Below are 24,018 nucleotides of genomic sequence, written 5' to 3' on the forward strand. Positions count from 1 at the left end.
TTGCCGAAGCAGGGGCTGAAGCGGAGGGAGGGCGGGGAGAAAAAGTGGAGGGCTCATGTGCGCATGCGTGGTGTCGCTCCCAGGAACTGGCCTGGCTACTGTTCCTGCTGCCGCTAGTGGCGCGGCGGGCTGAGGAGGTCTGTGGCGGGCAAGGCGGTGGCGGTGGCGGCGGCGGCTCAGGGACCCCGAGGGTGAAGCTGATGTCTTGCGGTGCCGAGCGCTGCTGCTCGTGGCTGAGTCTTCCCCACCTGGCTGGGGATGCTGAATAAAGGGACGCTGCAGCGCGTGCTGTCTGCCATCAATAGGAGACGGAGGATGAAGCTGTTGATGGGGCTCGCTCTGGTCGCCTATGTCGCCTGTAAGTGGAGCGGCGGGAGAGACGGGCACTTCATTCATCCGCCTCCTTGGGCAGGCCGGGAAATTGGCACGTTTTTTTCTGGCCCCAGGAAGGCTGCTTTCCTTGTGCGCGCCTCTTCTTTGCACGGCCGAAGGCAGCATCGAAGGTGTTGCATGCAGCGCAGGGAAAACGCAACAACAACGCAAGGGAGGCGGCTGGGAGACGCGCTGTAGCAATTCCGGGGTTGCCATAGGCTTGGGGGGTGGGGGATCACTTGATATTGCCAGGCTCCTTACGTTCGGGTGTGTGTCTGTGTCTTGTTTTTAAAGGGGAAAAAATCCTGCCTTCTATCTCCATCGTGCATTCTGCTTCGGGTGCTTCCTTTGAAACTTTTCAGAAGTCCAAAAACAAAATTCTTCCACCCTCTGATCTGTCAGCTGTTTAGGCCCTGACTGTAAGGCTGACCACAAGTCTCTGTTTGCTTTGAAATTCTTTATGGTTGTGGCTTTGAATATATTTTCTCTAATTTAGAGAGAAAGAGGTGACCGTTAAGGAACTAACTTTTTCACATCCTCAACTGATCAAAAAGGAGCACATGCCTGGCCTTTGAAGGTGGAACACAGCAAGCATAAATGAGAATCCTGTGTGCTGACTTTGGTTCTCTTATGTTTTTGGACTCCAATTCCAACCGGAGATTACAAAGCTTTTAGTCCAAGATATCTAGAGAAGGCATCAAAGGTTAATTAATGATATAATATATGCTATCTGACTTGCTGGCCACCAGAAGAATAGTTGAGTAACTACTCTGGAACTCTTAGTTGCTGTACAGGTTTTCAAGGTAACATCCCCAAGGAATGCATCCAAAGAATCTGCTGTCCCGGTGACTGCAAACCTTTTGGGCTTGGCCTCTCAAAAAATTGGAAAATGCCTAATTTGACTCTGCTGGCATGTCATCCTATCCCCAAACCAAAGAGAAACAATTTATCTCCCCTGCATCCAGGGGCACTCAGTGGCAGCACTGCCTCAACTTCAGCCCTAGTGCCTAATGCCGGAAGGCATCCCTGCCATCAAAAAGGCCACCTCACAGCACCATATGCTAGTAACTTTTGGGCAGTGTTCTCGTTCTCTTTCTATTGACAGGCCCCTGCGGCCCACCTGAGGCTACTACAGGTTGCACAAGGCAAAACCTGGTTTTGGAGAATGCTCTTCCACAGTCTCTGAAGCTCCCCCAAACCACATGAGAGCATGACCCATTGTCACATGATTTTCAGACGCTCCAGATGCTATGCAACAGCACAGTCCTCTTGCGTGACTTCTGGAGAATCCGGAGGCTACATGAGGAACACCTCATTCTCACACAATTTCTGCAACTTCTGAAAATTGCATGAAAATAGTGCATGTTTTTAAGAATAGTTGTCAGGCATTGGTGAATCCTGGTATGACACCCCAAACATCATGGTGTGTCACCTTTAACGTGGGTGTCGTAGGTTCACTGTTGTGTTATGCTCGTGTGCATTCCAGAGGTGCAGTGTTAGAGCATGCAAACTCTACCATGTTATACTTGTATTGTGACTTTTCACACAAACATAAACAAAGAATTTGCAATGTAATATTAAGATAGATGTTTCATCATTTTGAAGATGGTACAGGTTGCTTCAAACCCCCGTAGCTCTGCACTGTATTATCACCTAAATCACAACTTACTCAGATCTCTACCAATCTTCAACCTGGTTCTGTTTAGATACTTTTGGAATTAACTTATAATTCCTGTGTTGTGTTGTTGCCTTATAAAAGGAGTCCATATGTGTTCTTATCTTATATTTACAAAAAGAAGTTTCTGAGTTGTAATAAGTATCCTAAAGAAGGGCAACGGTTGATGGAAGGCCAGCATTTCACCCTCAATTGCCAAGAACATTTTTCTTGGTTTGGGAAGTATTGGGCCATCACAATACTTAGCTTACTTAGTTGAAGGTTCATGTGTACTGTATTTTAAATCTTTGTTTGCATTCCGAAAGTTTAAGATCAAGTTGGATAATGTCAGCTGAATCAACATGACAAATATTTGAATATTATTATAATGTGGTTCTTGATAGAAAACAAAATTGATAGATTTGTTTATATACTGGACATTTGTTTTATATGAGATGTATTAGTGGAATATTAAAGAAGCTTAGAATAGCCTTTCGGATCTGATATTCTCCATCTGTGTCCTTACGACAAGATTTACTGGTTCTGCTGAGCAAGAATTATAATCTAGCCTGGAGGGCATCAGTTAAAGAAAGTTGGCTTTAAAGAAAGTTTTTTGCTTGCCAATAGTTTTGCAGTATTGTGGTTTTATTGTGTGTTATCTCTGACAGTCAGGCTTAAAATACTGGTGTCAAATCTGTTTTATTGTACCATAATCCTCTGTCCCAATCACATGCTTTATATATAAACTGTTTTTCTTTCTTTCATTCATTTGTGTCCAATTCTCAGAGACCACCTGGACAAGCTCTGCAGTTTTGTGCCTAAGGTGGGCCGAAAATTCCCAGTTTCCTAGTTTCTAGTCTGATACTTTAACCACTACACCAAATTGGCTATGAATGAGGACAATGAATTAATTTGTAATTCATAATTTAATAAATTTATATGCCGCCCAATCCCGTAGGACTCCAGGCGGCTTACAAGTACGAGAATAAAACAAAAAACAAAAAATAGGGAAAAGACAAGAACAAGTTTAAAAGGAACACAACAGACACTCAACTTAGATGGGGGGTGCATCTTATACATGGGTCAACAGCCCCAGGCCTGCCGGAACAGCCAGGTTTCGGTGGCTTTTTGGAAGGTCGAGAGAGTAGGAAGGGTCTGGATCTCTGCGGGTAGATCTTCCACAGGGCCGGAGCAGCTACAGAGAAGGCCCTCCCCCGAGAATGAGTTTTCCATAGTTAATTCTGTTTTCCATTGATTTTAGGAATTTTTGTAATAATGTGTAAAGCCTTTAGTATGTACAGCACCTTTGATGGTTAAGTTTTGCATGTTTAAGGACACTTGTGATGTTTGCTAAATATTTGTGCTGCCTTATGCATGATATTAAGGCCTCCATTAGTCATTTATTTGTGATGCAAATGGGTCTCTGTCAAATTATCTCATTAGGTAGTTTGTCTTTGAAATAACATATTATTGCAGAGTTGTCAAAAGGTGTCACACAATATCCAGAGCTTTCAAGCAACTTGGAGAAGGGATATTTAAAAAAAAAATACCGTAGACATACCAGTTGTACATTTTCATATTACTTAATTACTTGCAATTTGTTTTCCTCTTACCTTCTTTCCATATTAAAACTAACTGTATTTATTAGATTTTTATCCTGTTTTATTATCTTATAAGTAATTCAAGGTGGCGAACCTGCCTGATACTCTTTCCTCCTCCTCCTATTGTCCCACAACAACCCTGTGAGATGGGTTGAGCTGACAGAGAGGCCTGAGGTCACCCAGCTGGCTTTCAGGGCTAAGATGGGATAAGAACTCACAGTCTCCTGGTTTCTAAACAAGCACTTTAACCGTTACACTTTAGCAATATCTGCAAATAAAAATAATATACATTTTAAAGCCATCTGCATTTTAAAAATGTTTCATTTTTAAAATTTAATTTTAATTAAAATTGCAGTAAATTGTAACCTTTTGGAAATTTATTTTGATTAAAAATTAGCACTGTTTGTGTGCTAAGAGTTTATAATACAGTTGAAATTGACATCATTTCTCTACTGAACGGAACCAATAACTGGGTTTAGCTTCTCTCAGGGTCTACCATTTCCATCCAACTGGTGTGTAGTAGTGTGTGTATGATCTATAATCTTTGGAATGTACGTGTTAGTAAAGTTCAGTATTTTTTTTACTTCATTTATATACTGAGAAGTTATGTCATTGTTCTATTTGATATATAAATTAAAATGTAATTATTAGAAGTGGGTGGCATTCTGAAAGCCAAGAAAAGCATTAGTTTTATTCAGAGGGAGCAAAGTGCAGATTCATTTATCAATTTAGTGAGTTACAGATGAGAATGCTTGTTTTTAGAATACTGTATGACCGTTTCAAAATTGGCATTGTGCTTCTGTCTTTCACCATTAATTGTTATTGGTGCTATTTATAGATTTAAAATGACCTTGGTTAATGGCCAGGAAATCTGCTTGGCCTTAACCTTGCTAGATTTTAGGAAAGAACTTCTTCTGCAGGCTCTAAGTTAGAATGGTTAGAATGGTCTGTCTAATTATTATTGTATAAAGTGTGGTTTATATAATTCTATTCTACTGCCAGCGCATTTCCCCCCTCTGTTTTTATTGAAGTGAAACATCGTAGAAATTGATCAGATTAAAAAAGTAAATAGAAGCCCATTACCATGCAATTCTAAGTCAAAATGTTCTGAGCTTTAAGCAACTATTTTTGAGTAGTTCATGCCCCAAACAAAGCACACTTCTGTTACTTTTGCTTGGATAGTGAATGAAAATGTTACTGTTTCAAGTGTTCCATGTTGCTTTAGAAAGATTTCCACTAGCATGTTATCTTTGGAGTTTTCCTTTCTCTCGTAACACAGTAGGACCAATCATTTCCCTGTTGCATTGGCTTAGGTCTGTGGCACAGGTGGCACGTTGAGACATATCTGAGGGCACACAAAGCGTTGGTTCTTTGTCAGTTCCAGCGCACATGCACGCACTGGCCAACTGTTTTTCGGCCTTTTGGAGGGTGGGGGAGGCCATTTCCGCCCTCCCCAGGCTTTAGGAAAGCCTTCGGAGCCTGTGGATGGCGAAACAAACTTCCGGTAGGCCTGTTGGGCCATTTTGTTTGCCATCCATAGGCTCTGGAGTCTTTCCTGATGCTTGGGGAGGGTGAAAAACGGCCCAAGTGGCCTACCAGAAGTCCAGAGGCTTCAGTGAGGCCTGCGTGCATGCACGCGTGGGGGGGAGGTTGTGCATGCATGCATGGGGGGGAGGGCATTGCATTATGAGTATGGGCACCCTTTTGGCACCTGAACAGAAAAACATTCGCCATCATTGGCTTAGGCCATGTGTAGAGGACCCCAAGGTGATTTTTGCAGTGGCATTTTAAAGGATATATGGCACAGTGAAAGTGCTATTCTGGATCTGACCATTTCTTTTCCTTCCATTGATACAGTACCTGAATACCAGAAGAGGGATGTTTCTGTGTTTGTGTGCAAATATATATTTAAAATCCTATAGAAAACTCAAGACATTTTGTACAAGTAGGAAGTAGGTAGAATGTGAATGGGAACTCATCAAATACTCAGACAACACAAAGCTGAGTGAATAGCCAACACTTTGGAAGATAGGCTCAAGATTCAGAAGGATCTTGATGGTTTTAAACACTGGGATTCATCCAACAAAATGCAATGTACTTGTAAGAAAACTAAGGTTTTACACAGACAAGAAAACCCAAATGCACAGGTATAAAATAAGTGGTACCTGGCTCAAAAGCAGTAATGGTGAGAGTAATCTAGGAGTCCTAATGGACAGTCATTAAATATGAGCCAGCAGTGTTGTACAGCTGCCAAAAAAGCCAATGCAGTCCTAGGCTGCATTAGCAGAGAGATAGTATCAATCAATTAATCAGAATAGAGCTAGAAGGGAAGGTATTAAGATCATTGAAGTATTAGTACCACTTTATACTGCTTTCATAAAACCAAGTTGGAATAATGCATCCAGTTTTTGTCACCATGATAAAAAAAAGATGCTAAGATGCTAGAAAGAGTACAGAGAAGAGCATTAAAGATGATTAGGGAGCTGCAGGCTAAAATATATGATGAATGGTTGCAGGAACGTAGTACATCTAGGATAACTAAGGTTAACATGGTAACAGTCTTCTAAGTCTTGAGGGGCTGTCATAGAAAAGAGGGACTCAACATATTCTTCAAAGCACCTGAGGGCAGGACAAGAAGTAATGGATGGAAGTTTATGAAGGAGAGATCCAGCCTAGAATTAAGAACTAAGGAAAAATTTCCTGACAGTGAGAACAACTAACCAGTGACTTGCCTCCAGTTGTGGAAGCTCCATCACTAGAAATTTTTAAGAAGAGATTGGACAGGCATTTGTCCTCAATGATATAAACTTTTTCTGCTTGATCAGGGACTTGGACTAGAAGACCTCCAAGGTCACTTCCAACACTTCCAATACTTATTCTGTATTCAGAAGTATAATATTGATTTGAATGGTCTTGTGGAGCTTAGGTTCGATTGTTGCAATATAGTTCAGTGCCTTTAAAATTTCTCTTAAGTCTTCATCCACAAAGGCATTCTGAAAGTGTCACAATCATCAGGACCAAAAATCATATGCAGTGTGCATATGTTGGTGTGCTTAGCAAATCAACAAGGAAGTATTTCCCCGAAAAGTTTCTTATGTTGATGGCTTTGGTGGTTCTCCTTGCTTGGATAATGACTCCTTTGGAATTGTGCTCAAGGGGATGTGAAAAAACAAAAAGATTAATTGATTGGCTTCATGGGCTTTTTGATATTCATTGCTGCACTGAATTGTGACCTTTTGTTTGTGGAGAATAGAGAATGCATTTGAAAATGCAAAAAGTTTCTGCTAGTAGGCCTGCAAAGCTTGAGGTGTGTGCGCACTCTTCACATTCCTGTGTGCTGCAAAAGGATGTTTTCACTTGTTGGTTTGACATGTGTGCCGTCACATATCATTCCATTAGCATTTCAGGGGTAAGAAAAATATTTGCTTTGCTGAACAAAGTTGAACTATTCATGACGTATGATTTCTATGCTATTTAGGATGTAAATACAGTATAACTTATAATTAGGATGTACAAGGTAAGGAGGGATTTTTAGTTTTCCATAATAAAGCTTCTGTCCTGGTCATCTTTCTTTTTCTTCACTACTGTTCTCAATCTGCTAGGTCTAAGCTATATCCTGCTCTGCCCTACCTTACCCAGCCATTGCCAGGCTGATAAGAAGAAGAAAGTTGGGAAGTGAGGAAGGAAAATATGAAGATAAGCCTGCAAGTATTGGGATAGACAGAGGCAGTCCATGTTACTGATTGTTTGAGAGGTTAGGTTTTGGAGTGCAAGAGGTTTACTTTTAAAACATTACGTAAACAAACCACATTTGTGAGCTGACCGGAATCCATTTTCTGCCAGGATTTCTTCCTGTCCTGGAGGAGGTAATTGATTTGAAATGGGTATGTGACCAATTAAGTTCTCTCTATCCTTTAAAAAGCAAATGCAAAGAGCCACCTAGTAATTTCTCTTTTTATGTTTCTTTCTTTAGTTTTCTTCAGGCAAGGAAAGATAGATTTTTTTTAAAGTTGAACTTAAGAAAGGCTGTATGTGAATGAAGCCATAATGGGATTACTCCTTTATTTTGTTTCCTCTGCCAATCTTTCTACAAGCTGGCTTGCTGGTAGCACTCAGCATGAATTGCTGTCCTGTCTGTTTCTTTTCCAGGGACGAAAAAGTATAAAGCACAAGCCTTTTTCTCTGTTCCCCATTGCTTCCTGATGTTGAAAGGCTTGATATACTATGTTATATTTCGTGAAATACGAAATGCTTAAACAACTTTGAGATTTGTTCCTCTGAAATGGAGACATTTTAAAATGTTTTTTACAGAATATTCTGGATGAGATACTTTGTTTTGACATAACAAAATATATTTTGTATTTAATGCATAGAAGAAATTATCACTAAAACATAGCTGTGGAATAATTTAAAAAGCACAGTTCCTGCAGAATGTAATTTGTCTGAGATTTAATATTCTAGGCATTGTACTTTATCAAGAAGGTGAACAGGATTTAGATTTAGATTTAGATTTTATTAATATTTGTAGGCCGCCCTTTTCCCTGAGGGGACTCAGGGCGGCTCACATAAAATCAGGGAGGGGGAATACAGACATTGACATAGAAACATATAATAAAATAGTAAGCAACATACATTCATCATTCGGGAGGGGCGGCTATCCTTGTCCCCAGGCCTGACGGGCTAGCCAGTTCTTAAGGGCTGTGCGGAAGGCCTGGACGGTGGAGAGGGTACGAATCTCCACGGGGAGCTCGTTCCAAAGGGTCGGGGCTACTACTGAGAAGGCCCTCCTCCTTGTAGTTGCCAGCCGGCATTGGCTGGCCGATGGAATACGGAGGAGGCCTAATCTATGTGATCTTATTGGTCGCAGGGAGGTAATTGGCAGAAGGCGGTCTCTCAAGTATCCAGATCCACTACCATGTAGGGCTTTATGGGTGACTAGTAACACCTTGAAGCGCATCCGGAGATCGACAGGTAGCCAGCGCAGCTCGCGGAGGATAGGTGTTATGTGGGTGAACCGAGGTGCACCCACAATCACTCGCGCGGCCGCGTTCTGTACTAGCTGAAGTCGCCGGATGCTCTTCAAGGGCAGCCCCATGTAGAGCACATTGCAGTATTCCAGCCTAGAGGTCACAAGGGCCCGGGTGACTGTTGTGAGAGCCTCCCGATTCAGGTAGGGTCGCAACTGGCGCACCAGGCGAACCTGGGCGAATGCCCCCCTGGTCACAGCCGTCAAGTGGTGGTCAAACGATAGCTGTGGATCCAGGAGGACTCCCAAGTTGCGAACCCTCTCTGAGGGGTATAGAATTTGACCCCCCAGCCTGAGAGATGGAATATTGGTGGAATCTTTGGGAGGGAAACACAACAGCCACTCGGCAATTAGGTCAGGAGACCGGCAGCTCTAGTCCTACTTTAGGAATGAAAGCCACCTATCACTTTGAGTCAATCATTCTTTCTCAGCCTCACACAACAGGCTCAGGCAATAAACCTATCCATCATTTCTGGTTGCAACTAATCGATCAATACTTGGTTTATCTGGAAAAAAGTGGACCTACACTTCCAGGAAGATGCTAGGAAGAAAAAAGAAACTCAAGGTGAATCCTCAGATTCTGAGCATATTTGTCAGAACTATATACCATACTACTTCTCCCTCCTGGTTTTCATAGTGTTGAAAGATTGTGTGCATGAATGTATATATATTTTATGACCATTTATGACTACCATGTTTCCCAGAAAATAAGACAGGATATTATTTTCTTTTGACCCCCGAAATAAGCACTTGGCCTTATTTTCAGGGAGGTCTTATTATTTTTGCAGTGCAGGAGGCAGTGTGTTGCAATATTTTCGAGGAGGGCTTATTTTAGCGCCTGCGCTCAAAAGTCCAATTGGGCTTATTATCCGGGGAGGTCTTATTTCCAGGGAAACAGTGTACTTTAAAGCAGTGGTGCTGTTGACTAAAATTGAAAATTATTCTGCAGTAAATATAGCCAGGTATTTATTTCATCTTGTAAGTAAAGTTTAAGGAATGGTTATCTCCATTCAATCTTGCTGTCCTAAAATGTTAGATACTAGGTCAAGAAAAGACAGAGTAGGAACCCTTTGTTTATTGGAGCTCAACAGAGTAGTAATTTTCTTGGGAGTGTTGGATCTTGGTACTTCAAAAAATAAATGTCCATGTGTTCCTCCCACCACTATTTCAGAACCTAATATAAGATCAGCGTTGCTGTTGTTGACTACTAGTTCCAAGGTGTTCCTATGTGAGGGAGTGATGCTGTGATTGCTGTCTGTGCTTGGGAAAAGTAGCTACAACCAGGCAGAAACACTTCCCACCCCCATTTCTCTCATGGCTTCATACATTCAGTTCACTCACAAGTATCCAATCCAGTGTTGCAGCTGCCTGTGATAATTGAGACACACCCTGATGTTTTCAAAGGCCTGCGGACCTCACCCCATTTAGGCCATTAGTTTACAAAAACAAAGATAGAGTAGGTAAGGGTGTAGGAGGAAAAGAGACTACAAATAACATATTGTACAGGAAAAGGAAGGCGAGATTTGGCAGCTATTTCAAGCAGGCAAGTCTGTTCCCAGGACCACAATCTATGGTGAGCTTCATATCCCAGTGGGAGTCCCAATTGGAGCTTTGCCAGGAGCTTGATAGCAACCAGAAAAGGAGCAACTGCATTGAAACAGCATCACAGCCCCAATTAGTGTAAGTACCTTTGGAAAAAAGGCCAAGGTTGTATACTACATTAGGGAATGTAGGACTGAGGATTAAAGGCATATTGTATGTTCAACATCATCTTGCAAAACCTATTAGGGTGGTGGTGGTAGTGTGTCCAGGCCTTGAGGCGGGGGAACTCTCACAGCATGTGCCACGTTCCTTCCGCACCATACTAATTCTTGACCAGTCAAAAATCATGTACTTTGTATCACCAAATCATGTACTTTATGGTACCCTGTTTCCCTGAAAATAAGACTTCCCCGGATAATAAGCCAAATCGAGCTTTTGAGCGCATGCACTAAAATAAGCCATCCCCTGAAAGTAAGCCCTCCTCTGAAAATATTGCAACACAGCAGCAGCCATGAGGTGACCACGCTCACTGCCTCTTGCACCTCAAAAATAATAAGACCTCCCCAAAAATAAGGCCAAGCGCTTATTTCAGGGGTCAAAAGAAAATAAGACCCTGTCTTGTTTTCGGGGGAACATGGTATCACCATAATTCATCATTTGTGGATCCCCAATTTTAATGTCAACTTTAAAGCACTGCATTCATTTGACTGAAGAGGTTGTGAGCAGTTGCCTGTTGCTAATGAATACAGGGAAAATAAATGCCCTATTGGGTCCATGTAAGCAGTATCACTGAAGGAACCAAAGATTAGAGCAAAGACATAGAAAGCTAAGCCTATAGCTTTCTATGTATTGCCTGTATTGCCTATACAGAATACAGGCAGGCTGTAGAAGCTGAATGCATAATTTCTTCCCTTCTCCAGCTACAAGAGAAGAGTATAGAGTTGTTTGTGTCCTTTAGGTTCTCTCTTTTTCTCAGGATCAGGTTACTAGATTATCTGCCCATGCAATCATTTTGTATGGGCTTTTCTGTTTTTTATTGTTATGTTACTGCAGAATTTTGAACCATTGATCAGCTTACTAAGATAACGTTCTCAAACATTTTTTGTAGCTTGTCTTTACAATATGCCCTCTTTCTAGAAAGTTATTCTTCTAGCAATTACTGATTTCTATGAACACACTGTATAAGGATAATAGCTTTTGAGAGCTTAAGAATATTGATTTTACTTCCCCCAGATGGATGTGATTACAATGCCTGCTATTGCTTTCTTACAAAATGTTTTAAGTGTTTTCTAGTCTCCATGTTTATTTCCTTGAAGTTGCTGTTAGTAAAAGAGTCTCTTACTGTTTCATATTTGGAATAAAATAACACTTCAATCTCAGCATAATGCATAGAGAATCCTAGATACAGTTTTTAATAACAGAGTTGAAAGGCATCTTGTAGATCATTTAGTGATTAGACCAACACCCCCCCCCCCCAAGCAAGAGACCCTACACCATTTCTGCCAGCTGGCAGTCCAGTCTCTTTTTAAAAGCTTCCAGCGATGAAGCTCCCACAATTTCTGAAGACAAACTGTTCCATTGGTTGATTGTTAGAGTTGAATAAACCATAGTTCATTTTAAATATTATATTCATTTTTTTAAAAAAAATACTATGAGAAAATCATTGCTGCAGTGGAATCAGTATATGACTTTTAATTGCAAAAAAAAGAGGAAAATTAGAGTTTAAATCCTTGGGCTAGATAGGTGTTAGTGAGAAAAGTCAGTCTTGATCATGAAATGCATGAAGCTTTTTAAAGAATTTGCATGCCTGTTAAAGTGAGGTAGGAAAGTTATACTTTTATGCTGTTGCAAGCCACCAGGAACTACTTGGGATAGTGAGATGGGAGGCATGCAAATTTGATAAATAAATAAAAATTGTTTGTCAATATTAAATTATTAGACTGGAGGTGAAAACAGGACTTGGAGATCATGTTATCCAATGTCCTGCAGAAATCCGTTCTTAGCAATCATCTTAGCTTTTCGACATGAAGATCTTGCCAAGCTGGTCTTTTAGGTCTTCTAATGATGCACTGATCGTGGCTTCAACTAAATCTATCCATCTTGCTGCTTGTCATCATCTTCTGTTTCTTTTTTTTCTTTCCCAGTATTATTAATTTTTGCAGAGAACTAGTTTTTTGTACAGTGTAAGAAAGTAAGAAAATTTGAGCTCAGTAATTTGTGCCTCGAATGAGAATTCTGGGTTGATTTGTTCAAGAATATTTTTTTTTGTTTTCTTGGATATCCATGGTATGCTTAAGAGTCTTCTTCAACATTGTTCAAACTGTCAGAACTGATTCTAACCTCCTTCTTCAAAGCCCATCTTTTATTTCCATAGTGTATCATATGAAAAAACCACTAGTTTGTTTATGTCTTTAGAAAAGTTATATTTGTCAAGAGAGCCAATGATATCCCAATGCAGTAGCTATTGCAATAGTTTTGCTAAAGTTTTTTGTTATCTTGCTACCATATACGTATTTCTGAAGTCTGAGCATATTTGTTCCATAAAGAAAGAAGCACTGCTGAGGAAAAAGGAATATTTTCTGTCCATAGTCGGAAACCTGACTTCTTGTAGTTATTTCCATCAGCAGTGGGAATTAATTAAGTTGTCTTTTTTAATCTGGTTGAAAATGTACTGGTCTTCAAGTTGTGTCTGTATCAGTTGGATGTAAAGTTAAGAGGGAAAAAGCTTGAAGACCATTTTTGTTAAAATCCTATTTAAAAAGTGTTTTTCAGATATATTTTTCTGCATTCTAAAATCCGTGTATCCTTCAGACAGTTTTGAGTTCCAGGACTTCTAGCAAGCATTGTCAAAAAGGGCAAGGAATCCCGGCAGCTGTAATTAATGCATCTAAAGACCATAAGGGTGGCTCAGTGGCTAAGATGCTGAACTTGTTGATCAGAAAGGTCAGCAGTTTGAATCCCTAGCACCACATAATGGAATGAGCTCCCGTTACTTGTCCCAGTTTCTGCCAACTTTCTGCAGTTCGAAAGCATGTAAAAATGTAAGTAGAAAAATAGGTACCACCTTTGGGAAGGTAACAGCATTCCATGCACCTTCGGCATTTAGTCATGCCAGCCACATGACCACGGAGACATCTTCGGACAGCGCTGGCTCTTTGGCTTTGAAACGGAGATGAGCACCACTCCCTAGAGTCAAGAACAACTAGCACATATGTGCGTGGGGAACCTTTACCTTCAAAGACCATTGAGTGAGAAAGGATGGCTGGAAAAATTGTGATGAGAATAACCAGTGCCTAACTCTTTCAAATTGAGTATAACCCTAAGGATCAAACAAGTGAGTGAGGAACAGCTCTGGTTCAACTTCCCTAACATTTGGTTCTGATTTATGTCAACTGTACTATTACGTGGTTAGTTTGTCCCCATTTTTGGATTGATGTACAGCTGAAATCCTTTCAGAGAATAAAGGAAAAACTTAGTGACACACCATTAAGGTACAATTAAATATGTCCATCTGTTGATCCCAGTATTTTGGATGGTTTTATTGGTATGGCAGCCTATTTACTTTATCCATAAAACTTAATGCAGCTTCCTGAAAATTAACTCTTTTCCAAATTATCTAAATATTGTTTTAATCACTTTTATGGCAGCCCTCCACAAAATTGACCTTGGCCTTTGTAGAACTTCTACTGTTTCTGATCTGGCCTATCCTAAAGTTAGGTGCACTGTGTTTTCAACCATCAGGGTAAATATTTCAGACAGTAAAATATCAGATTAACTTTGATTCAGTAAGCAGGCTAAGAACAATTGCCTTATTGTCCACTATAGTTAATGATAAAATGTAGCTAATGCGTTTATAAGTAGACTTCTAGATAGCCGGTTAATAGTGAGTGGGTGGCTTTGAAGTATTTTGGCTGTAATAATAAAATTGGCTTTTGTTTATGGAACCTTGAAGGTTTTGTACTAAATATCAGCTTGATCAAAGTAACATTGCCACTGCATTTATTTAAACTTTGCATCCATGTATTCTGTCAAACAATGCACAAACTTTTTGCCAAAATAGATATGCTGGGAGCAGAACAAATTTGTTTGAAATATTTTAAACACTATATGCAACTTTCTCTCCCATTAGCACAGTTACCATATTTTGGATATTTTTATGCCTTGTCTGTTAACTTCTTGGGATACATTCCCTGTTTATTGACCTTTTTTTCTTTCCAAATAAGTGCATGACTGAATAACTTTGTCTTAAAATAAATTGTGTGAGTTTAATCAGCTATCCTTAATCTTTGTATTTTTTTAAATTTTCATACACAGCTTCTTATCCAGACTGATCATTCTCTATTGGTGTGCATCTTAGAGATGCATACAGGAGCTGGTCAAAGATCAACATGTTGATTTTTTGAATTAACCCGGACAATTGTTTTAGTATCAAAACCATGAAAATGACAGATCAAAAATAGGATTTATTCCATCACTGTAAACTGTAGTCCTCTAGGCTGATTTTTTTAAAATCAATCTTCTATGTTTACTTAAATAGGACTAGAAATAATCTGTATTAAATTATATTGTATCTTATCTACTATCGAATAGCTATTGTATTTTACCCTACTCTTATTTTAAATTGTTTGTATAGGATTTTATTGATGATATGTCTTTGAACCTTGTGCTTTGATATGGCCTATAGGCTCATCAATGAAGATTATTATTATTATTATTATGTGGTTAATCTTTGGTGAGATTCACAGCCTTTGGGGCTGGTTGGTAGCTCAACAGCTCGAGTCCTAACCAAGGACCTAGGAACTGTTAAGGTAATGTCGGAGGATATAAGCTGTTCCAAATAGAATGGTTTTTTGTAGAATCAAAATGTTCAAGTCTGATAAATTTAAAATTTCCAAATAGCGAGGTAGCCCTTTAGGTATTGCTCCAATGGATAATCAATAAATATTATTATACAATTGTATCACAGCGGCCAGTTGTTTCGCCGGATTTGGCATTGGTTACTAGTCGGGCCCCACCCAGGGGCCTAGGACGTCGTAACGTATTTTCGTAATATGCGTGCAGTTCCAAGCAGTGCGGCATTTTGCATTTGACTGATGGTGATTTTTGTCAATTTTTAACTGTTTTAAATGTAATTCCAGTGGTTTTGGTATAGCACCCAGTGTGCCAATTACCACTGGAATTATCACTGCTAGTTTGTGCCATAGTCGTTGAATTTCGATTTTTAAGTCCTGGTAACTTGCGATTTTTTCATGTTCCTTCTCGGCGACCCTGCTATCACTTGGTATTGCGATGTCTATGATTGTGACCTTATTTTTCTCAACCAGTGTGATGTCTGGTGTATTATGCGCCAGTATTTTGTCCGTTTGTATACGGAAATCCCACAAGATCTTGACCATCTGATTTTCGGTGACTTTTTCAGGCTGATGTTCCCACCAGTTTGTTGCTGTTTTAATATTATAATTTTTGCACAAATTCCAATGGATCATTTGTGCTACTGAATTGTGCCGCAATTTATAATCAGTCTGCGCGATTTTTTTACAGCAGCTGAGTATGTGATCAACAGTTTCATCAGCTTCTTTGCAAAGTCTGCATTTGGCATCATCAGAGGATTTTTCGATTTTGGCCTTAATGGCATTTGTGCGGATAGCTTGTTCTTGCGCAGCCAGGATTAGTGACTCTGTTTCTTTCTTTAATGTACCTGTTGTTAACCATAACCAAGTTTGTTCACTGTCCACTTTATCTTTTATTTTTTCCAGAAATTGGCCATGCAGTGCTTTGTTCTGCCAACTCTCCATTCTTGATTTTATCACATCTTTTCTGTATTCTTGTTTCGTCTGTTGGGCCTTCAGTAGATTTTTGTTCTTTACTTTGATTAATAGATGTTCTTGACTTTCTTTTAAATAATCAGCCAGTGCATGTTTTTCTTCTTCAACTGTTTGCTTCACTTGTAATAATCCTCTGCCACCTGATTTTCGGGGCAGATATAATCTATCAGTATCACCACGTGGATGTAAACTGTAGTGCATTGTCATTAGTTTCCTGGTTTTTCGGTCCAAAAGGTCCAAATCAGCTTGTGTCCAGTTAACTATACCAGCTGTGTATCTTATAACTGGTATTGCCCAGGTATTTATGGCCTTGATTGTATTTCCACCATTCAATTTAGATTTCAAAATTTTCCTAACTCTGTTGGTGTACTCTCGCCTGACAATAGTTTTTACTTCTCCATGCTTGATGTTATCCAACTGCAGAATGCCTAAGTATTTGTAGGCTTCATTTTCTTTGCATTTAATTAATTGGCCATTGGGCATTTCAATTCCCTCACATGCAGTGATTTTGCCCCTTTTTATGGATACAGTGGCGTATTTTTCCATGCCAAACTGCATTGAAATATCGGTGCTGAATACTTGGACTGTGTTTGTCAATGATTGGATTTCTATTTCTGACTTTCCATAGAGTTTCAAATCATCCATATATAGTAAATGCGAAATTTTTTCAGCTTCTTTGGCTGTTTGGTAGCCTAATTTCATTTTTTTAAAGATTACTGATAGTGGGATCATTGCGATGATGAAGAGAAGAGGTGAAAGTGAATCACCCTGGAAAATTCCTCGCTTGATATTAACCATTCCGTAGATCTCATTCCCTACTGCCAACTCAGTTCTCCATTGTTTCATCGCCTTTTCAGTAAAGGATGTAATATTTTTGCTAATGCCAGTTGTTTCTAAGCATTTTATGATCCAACTATGTGGCAGTGAGTCAAATGCCTTTTTGTAATTAATCCAGACCATATTCAAGTTCGTTTTTCTGTTCTTACAATTTTCTAATATCATTTTATCAATTAGAAGCTGCTCTTTTGTGCCCCTGCTCCTTCTTTTGTTGCCTTTTTGCTCTACTGGCAAGATGTTGTTTGTTTCCAAATAATCCATCATGTTATCTGCAATAATGCCTGTGAGTAATTTGAAGGTTGTTGGCAAGCATGTTATTGGTCTGTAGTTTTCAGGTGTTGTTCCTTTAGTTGCATCTTTCTGAATCAAGTATGTTTTTCCAGTTGTCAACCATTCATCAATTTGGCCCTTTTGTAAAATTTCATTCAGTTGCCTGGCCAATATTGCATGTAAACCGGTCAGATATTTGAGCCAGAAACCATGTAATTGGTCCTTTCCAGGTGATGTCCAATTCTTTACCTTTTTAACTCGATTTTTGACCATCTCAGTTGTTATTTCTAATACTTACATTTGTTTGTTGCCAATGCTTTTCTCAAAGTCATATATCCACTTTGCTTCCTTGTTGTAGTCCTTTGCATTTTCCCACAATTCTTTCCAGAATTCAACTGTGGCCTGTTTTTCTGGTTTTTCACTTTTGGTGTCACCATTCACATTAAGACTTTGATAAAAACGCCGTTGGTCTGATCGAAATTGCTGATTTTGTTTATATTGGATGATTCGTGCCTCATATCTTTCAATTTTTCTAGCTGTTGCTGTTATCTGCTGTTAATAATAATAATAATAATAATAATAATAATAATAATAATAATAATAATTATTATTATTATTATTATTATTATTATTATTGTTGTTGTTGTTGTTGTACAATTGTATCACAGCGGCCAGTTGTTTCGCCGGATTTGGCATTGGTTACTAGTCGGGCCCCACCCAGGGGCCTAGGACGTCGTAACGTATTTTCGTAATATGCGTGCAGATCCAAGCAGTGCGGCTTTTTGCATTTGACTGATGGTGATTTTGTCAATTTTTAACTGTTTTAAATGTAATTCCAGTGCTTTTGGAATAGCACCCAGTGTGCCAATTACCACTGGAATTACCACTGCTGGTTTGTGCCATAGTCGTTGAATTTCGATTTTTAAGTCCTGGTATCTTGCGATTTTTTCATGTTCCTTCTCGGCGACCCTGCTATCACCTGGTATTGCGATGTCTATGATTGTGACCTTATTTTTCTCAACCAGTGTGATGTCTGGTGTATTATGCGCCAGTATTTTGTCGGTTTGTATACGGAAATCCCACAAGATCTTGACCATCTGATTTTCGGTGACTTTTTCAGGCTGATGTTCCCACCAGTTTATTGCTGTTTTAATATTATAATTTTTGCACAAATTCCAATGGATCATTTGTGCTACTGAATTGTGCCGCAATTTATAATCAGTCTGGGCGATTTTTTTACAGCAGCTGAGTATGTGATCAACAGTTTCATCAGCTTCTTTGCAAAGTCTGCATTTGGCATCATCAGAGCATTTTTCGATTTTGGCCTTAATGGCATTTGTGCGGATAGCTTGTTCTTGCGCAGCCAGGATTAGTGACTCTGTTTCTTTCTTTAATGTACCTGTTTTTAACCATAACCAAGTTTGTTCACTGTCCACTTTATCTTTTATTTTTTCCAGAAATTGACCATGCAGTGCTTTGTTCTGCCAACTCTCCATTCTTGATTTTATCACATCTTTTCTGTATTCTTGTTTTGTCTGTTGGGCCTTCAGTAGATTTTTGTTCTTTACTTCGATTAATAGATGTTCTTGAGTGTCTTTTAAATAATCAGCCAGTGCATGTTTTTCTTCTTCAACTGTTTGCTTCACTTGTAATAATCCTCTGCCACCTGATTTTCGGGGCAGATATAGTCTATCAGTATCACCACGTGGATGTAAACTGTAGTGCATTGTCATTAGTTTCCTGGTTTTTCGGTCCAAAAGGTCCAAATCAGCTTGTGTCCAGTTAACTATGCCAGCTGTGTATCTTATAACTGGTATTGCCCAGGTATTTATGGCTTTGATTGTATTTCCACCATTCAATTTAGATTTCAAAATTTTCCTAACTCTGTTGGTGTACTCTCGCCTGACAATAGTTTTTACTTCTCCATGCTTGATGTTATCCAACTGCAGAATGCCTAAGTATTTGTAGGCTTCATTTTCTTTGCATTTAATTAGTTGGCCATTGGGCATTTCAATTCCCTCAGATGCAGTGATTTTGCCCCTTTTTATGGATATAGTGGCGCATTTTTCCATGCCAAACTGCATTGAAATATCGGTGCTGAATACTCGGACTGTATTTGTCAATGATTGGATTTCTATTTCTGACTTTCCATAGAGTTTCAAATCATCCATATATAGTAAATGCGAAATTTTTTCAGCTTTTTTGGCTGTTTGGTAGCCTAATTTCATTTTTTTTAAGATTACTGATAGTGGGATCATTGCGATGTTGAAGAGAAGAGGTGAAAGTGAATCACCCTGGAAAATTCCTCGCTTGATATTAACCATTCCGTAGCTCTCATTCCCTACTGCCAACTCAGTTCTCCATTGTTTCATTGCCTTTTCAGTAAAGGATGTAATATTTTTGCTAATGCCAGTTGTTTCTAAGCATTTTATGATCCAACTATGTGGCAGTGAGTCAAATGCCTTTTTGTAATCAATCCAGACCATATTCAAGTTCGTTTTTCTGTTCTTACAATTTTCTAATATCATTTTATCAATTAGAAGCTGATCTTTTGTGCCCCTGCTCCTTCTTTTGTTGCCTTTTTGCTCTACTGGCAAGATGTTGTTTGTTTCCAAATAATTATTATTATTATTATTATTATTATTATTATTATCACAACAACAGAATTGTATCACAGTGGTCAGTTGTTTCGCCGGATTTGGCATTGATTACTAGTCGGTCCCCATCCAGGGGCCTAGGATGTTGTAACATATTTTCATAATATGCGTGCGGATCCAAGCAGTGCGGCTTTTTGCATTTGACTGATGGTGAATTTGTCAATCCAAAATCACCACCACCACCACCACCATCATCATCATCATCATCATCATCATCATCATCATCATCATTATTATCTAGAAATATTCATGCTATGGATTCTGATTTATCTAGGTCCTGATCTGATATCTGATGTCTGGAAGAAAAAAACCAAAGACAATGTTTTATTCTCAATCCCTTTAGCTTTCTCCCCCCCGCCCTTTGAAAATAAAAAGAATTAGAAAATATTCCCTGTTGATTATTTTTTTAATTATACACAAGATTGATAAGATGTAAAAAATTAATCTGACTTTAGAAATGCTCATACCAAATCAAGAAATGAACAAACATGTAAAAGCTATTATCAGTGCAGGCAAAGAGTTTGTATAAAAGAAAAATCAGCATCAAAAGGAATTGCTGACTGTGACAATTTAGATCCAGAAAGTGAGGCGTTAATCAACATCACATTAGGCAAAATACATGTTCTGGAAATTCATTGCCCTATATCTCTTTATCAGCTTTTGTTTGAAAATGAACATTTGTTAGATACAGGGAAGGACAAATGTGGATACTTATCTTTTTGTTCTTGGGTCAATAGGTTATTAGGTTTTTCAGGATTAATGTTTTATCTGCCTGTTTTTTTTTAACCAATAAAAAAATGAAGAAATATTGCATTCCTTAGAATTCAGCCACTTGTTACTCCTTTTCAAGCAAGAATAAAAAGTGAATTCAGTATATTCTACATATCTCCATTCCTCCTCCCTCCATTTATTCCATTAGTTCAAGTTTTCTGGATTATTTTATCTCTTTCCTCGATCATGCAGAGAGTTTTGTATATACTCAAAAGAATAGCAGAAAGCTCTGATAGTTTGACTAGGTTTGGGTGAAGATCTCAAAGTATAGATGGAGATACAATGTTGTTGGCATTACAGTTCCATCATTACTCCTCAGGAATCAGTTTCTTGTTCCAATACCTGGATAAAGCTTACTTCCAAACAAGATAAAATTATTTTAAAAATCAAGCTTTACTTACAAATAAATTATAAAAACCTTGTGATTCTCTATTTGTAAAAATGACAACAAGCTGTAGTGCCGAAAGTCATATGCATATATATTCCTCATCCCATGACAAGCATGACAAGAAAATTGGCATGCTATACATTTTGAATAAAACCTTATACCATTTTTTCCCTTTTGCCAAGTTATATGTTTTTAAGGTGGAAAAAGAAATAGATAATATGCTTCCCCTGTCTCCTCCACTCTCCCTTCCCCTCTCCTTACCATATTTAATTCTGGCAAAGATACCTTATAGTAGCTTAACCTGCTTAAAGTAAAGGTGAAAAAAGTAAAGTAAACCTTAGTAAAGTGCTTAAAGTAAAAGCAACCTTTTGTTTGATTTGGGAGGGTCATTATACGAGCTTTATCAGCAGAATGGATGGAATGGATAACTTGTTCCCTTAAATCTAGAAATAGCTGGTGGGTCTCCAAGAAGCTTTGAGATGCCTTTAGGATAAAATGATGTCCTGTTTCAAAAGCACACTGGATGGTTTTGAATTTGTTTTTTCAGTGGCATTAAAAATCTATGTGACAAGGGCTTCTTGAGCTGTCAGAAATTCCAAATAGAGAATTATGTCAACAATCTACCTATTTCAGAAGATATGCTTAGTCCTGGAAGAATTTTTATGTATATGGGTGCTTTTTACTATTTCAGGAAGCCTAGGTCAGAACAACAATAAAGAGATCTACTTGAAAGAATCACTACATGTCTTTCTTGATTTAGAGGCCTGAAATAAGCTATAGCAGGGGTGTCAAAACTTGTGGCCCGTGGGCCAGATGCATCATGCACTGGCCACACCCACACCCGGTTTAGCGAAGGGGGTGGAGTCATGATACATCATATGACAACGCAGTGATGATGCGAGTTTGACACCCCAGAACGATAGCATCAAACAGAGAACAAATATTACATTTGGAATAATAGCGCAATGACTGGCAAGAGTGATACCTGCAGTCAAAATTAAGGTCTACATGTTATAATATTTTGCTATATAATACTTCTGTATTGAAAACAGCATGTTAACCTATCAATACATAATTGTGCTTTAGATTCTCAAGTAAATATTCATAGTTGAGAGACATATGCCCTTATATATGAATTAAAATATACATAGTAGATCATTTTTCAGAAAACCTTTCCACTCCTGAAATAATAAATTGCATTACAAGCACATGTTACACATCTAGAATTATTAGTGTCTTAAATGTATTGTGAAGTGATGCCATTATTTTTAACCAATGGTAATTGATGTTACTGTTTTCTTTTTTACAGCTGTATGGGGAAATGTGCTCAACATGAGGTAATATTATACACTTCTTTTGTACCTTTGTATAGCTATAACATAATTTTTCTTTCAAAGTAAAAGGAAAACTTTTCTCTCAACTTTGTTGCTTATTGCTAGAAAGGAAGTTGGAGAAATGATAGCTAGTATGATTCATTTCTATGATGGGAAAGGTCACTTTTGATTACAAATTGGTGGATGAACTGAATATATGCATTAATTTACCCCTTTACAGGGCTGAGCATTTCCATAAAGTACAGGATCTGGTAGTTCACATTTGAAGCAGGCAAAATATTCTATCCAGAATTATTTTGCTGGTCACATACCACATTTGTTTAATCTGAGAAATGTTGGTCTTTCAGAAAAAGAACAGTGAAGAATAAAAATGGAACAGAAAAACTTATTAATTGGTCCCAACAAAATTTTTGCTTCTTTTATTCCTCATTCTTTTCCAATTTTTCAGCTATTAATTCCTCATATTTTTATAAACCTTCTTATCTGTTTCGTTGCCCCAAACCATTACTGTATTCTACCCTCTGCTGAAAAAGATAAAATCAAGCTATTGTATATACAAGGATATTCATTAAGCACCTGCAAATCCTTAAAACAGCTGATCTTTTTCAGGGTTTTATAGCTATTCCTACAATGCATTCCGAGGGGAAAAAAGCATTTGCTTTGGAATTTAAAGCATGGGACAACCCTGTGGGAGATCATACATTGCCTAGTATTAAGCATAAGATAAAAAAGTATTTTAGTAAACAGCTCCTAGTTTGAAGGTTTAAAGGATATACAGGTTATATAGGATTTCTATATAACCCTTCTTTGACACGGTACCCTTTACATCCTTCCGGGTCCTTTCCATATAGATAGTACAGTATTCCAGCATTATCCTGTTGGTTAACTCCTTTCCAATATATTTCATTTGTTGTTGTTAGTTGTGAAGTCCTGTCCGACCCATCATGACCCATGGACAACGTTCCTCCATGCCTTCCTATCCTCTACCATCCTCTGGAGTCCATTTAAGTTCACACCTACTGCTTCGGTGATTCCATCCAGCCACCTCATTTTCTGTTGTCCCCTTCTTCTTTTGCCCTCAATCTTTCCCAGCATTAGGCTCTTCTCCTGTGAGTCTTTCCTTCTTATTAAGTGGCCACTGTATTTGAGTTTCATTTTCAGGATCTGGCCTTTTAAAGAGCAGTCAGGGTTGATCTCCTCTAAGATTGATCGGTTTCATCGCCTTGCAGTCCAAGGGACTCACAGGAGTCTTCTCCAGCATCATAGTTCAAAGGCCTCAATTTTTTGGCGCTCAGCCTTTGGTCCAACTTTTACAGCCATATATTGCAACTGAGAAAACCATATTTTTTTAACACTTGTTTTATCTATATGTCTTGTACCTTGTTGAGAGGATTTTGCCTACAAATCTTCAAATCACCCCATTTAACTGAGTCAATCCTCACTGAAATACATTTCAGAGCAAATATTTTGTAAGAAGATTTTTTTAAGCATTTCCACACAAAATAAAAGTAAGAAAAGGCCATTAGAGAGAAAGACTAAATCAAATTAGCTTCCAGACCCTAGTGTTTCTCAATGTAAAATTCTGGAATTCTCCTTAAGTATATTTGAAAGTAGGTTCATTTGAAAAGCGGTGACAAACCAAAAGGTACTTAGTGAACATTGTGACATTGTGTACTGTATTGTGGGAAGTCTACTTCAGATTTAGTAGTTGAACCCTGAAATTAGCCTTTTTATGTGGCAG

At 38.6% G+C, this 24,018-nt stretch overlaps 1 protein-coding gene across 2 annotated transcripts in view; it reads left to right on the forward strand.

Moving 5' to 3' along the window:
* Positions 1-91: 91 nt before the first annotated feature.
* The window catches only part of UXS1 (UDP-glucuronate decarboxylase 1), a 67,875-nt gene continuing 43,948 nt past the window's right edge, over positions 92-24,018 (forward strand). For both annotated transcript variants that reach the window (XM_087726487.1, XM_087726488.1), the window contains exons 1-2: positions 92-358; positions 22,253-22,280. In XM_087726487.1, the coding sequence (XP_087582613.1) occupies positions 259-358; positions 22,253-22,280 (128 nt within the window). In that variant the 5' untranslated portion in view covers positions 92-258. The remainder of the gene's footprint in view (positions 359-22,252; positions 22,281-24,018) is intronic.

Source organism: Thamnophis sirtalis, unplaced genomic scaffold (assembly GCF_051295495.1).
Source record: "Thamnophis sirtalis isolate CommonGarterSnake01/CBP01778 unplaced genomic scaffold, rThaSir2_p1.2 scaffold_12, whole genome shotgun sequence".
Lineage (NCBI taxonomy): Eukaryota > Metazoa > Chordata > Lepidosauria > Squamata > Natricidae > Thamnophis > Thamnophis sirtalis.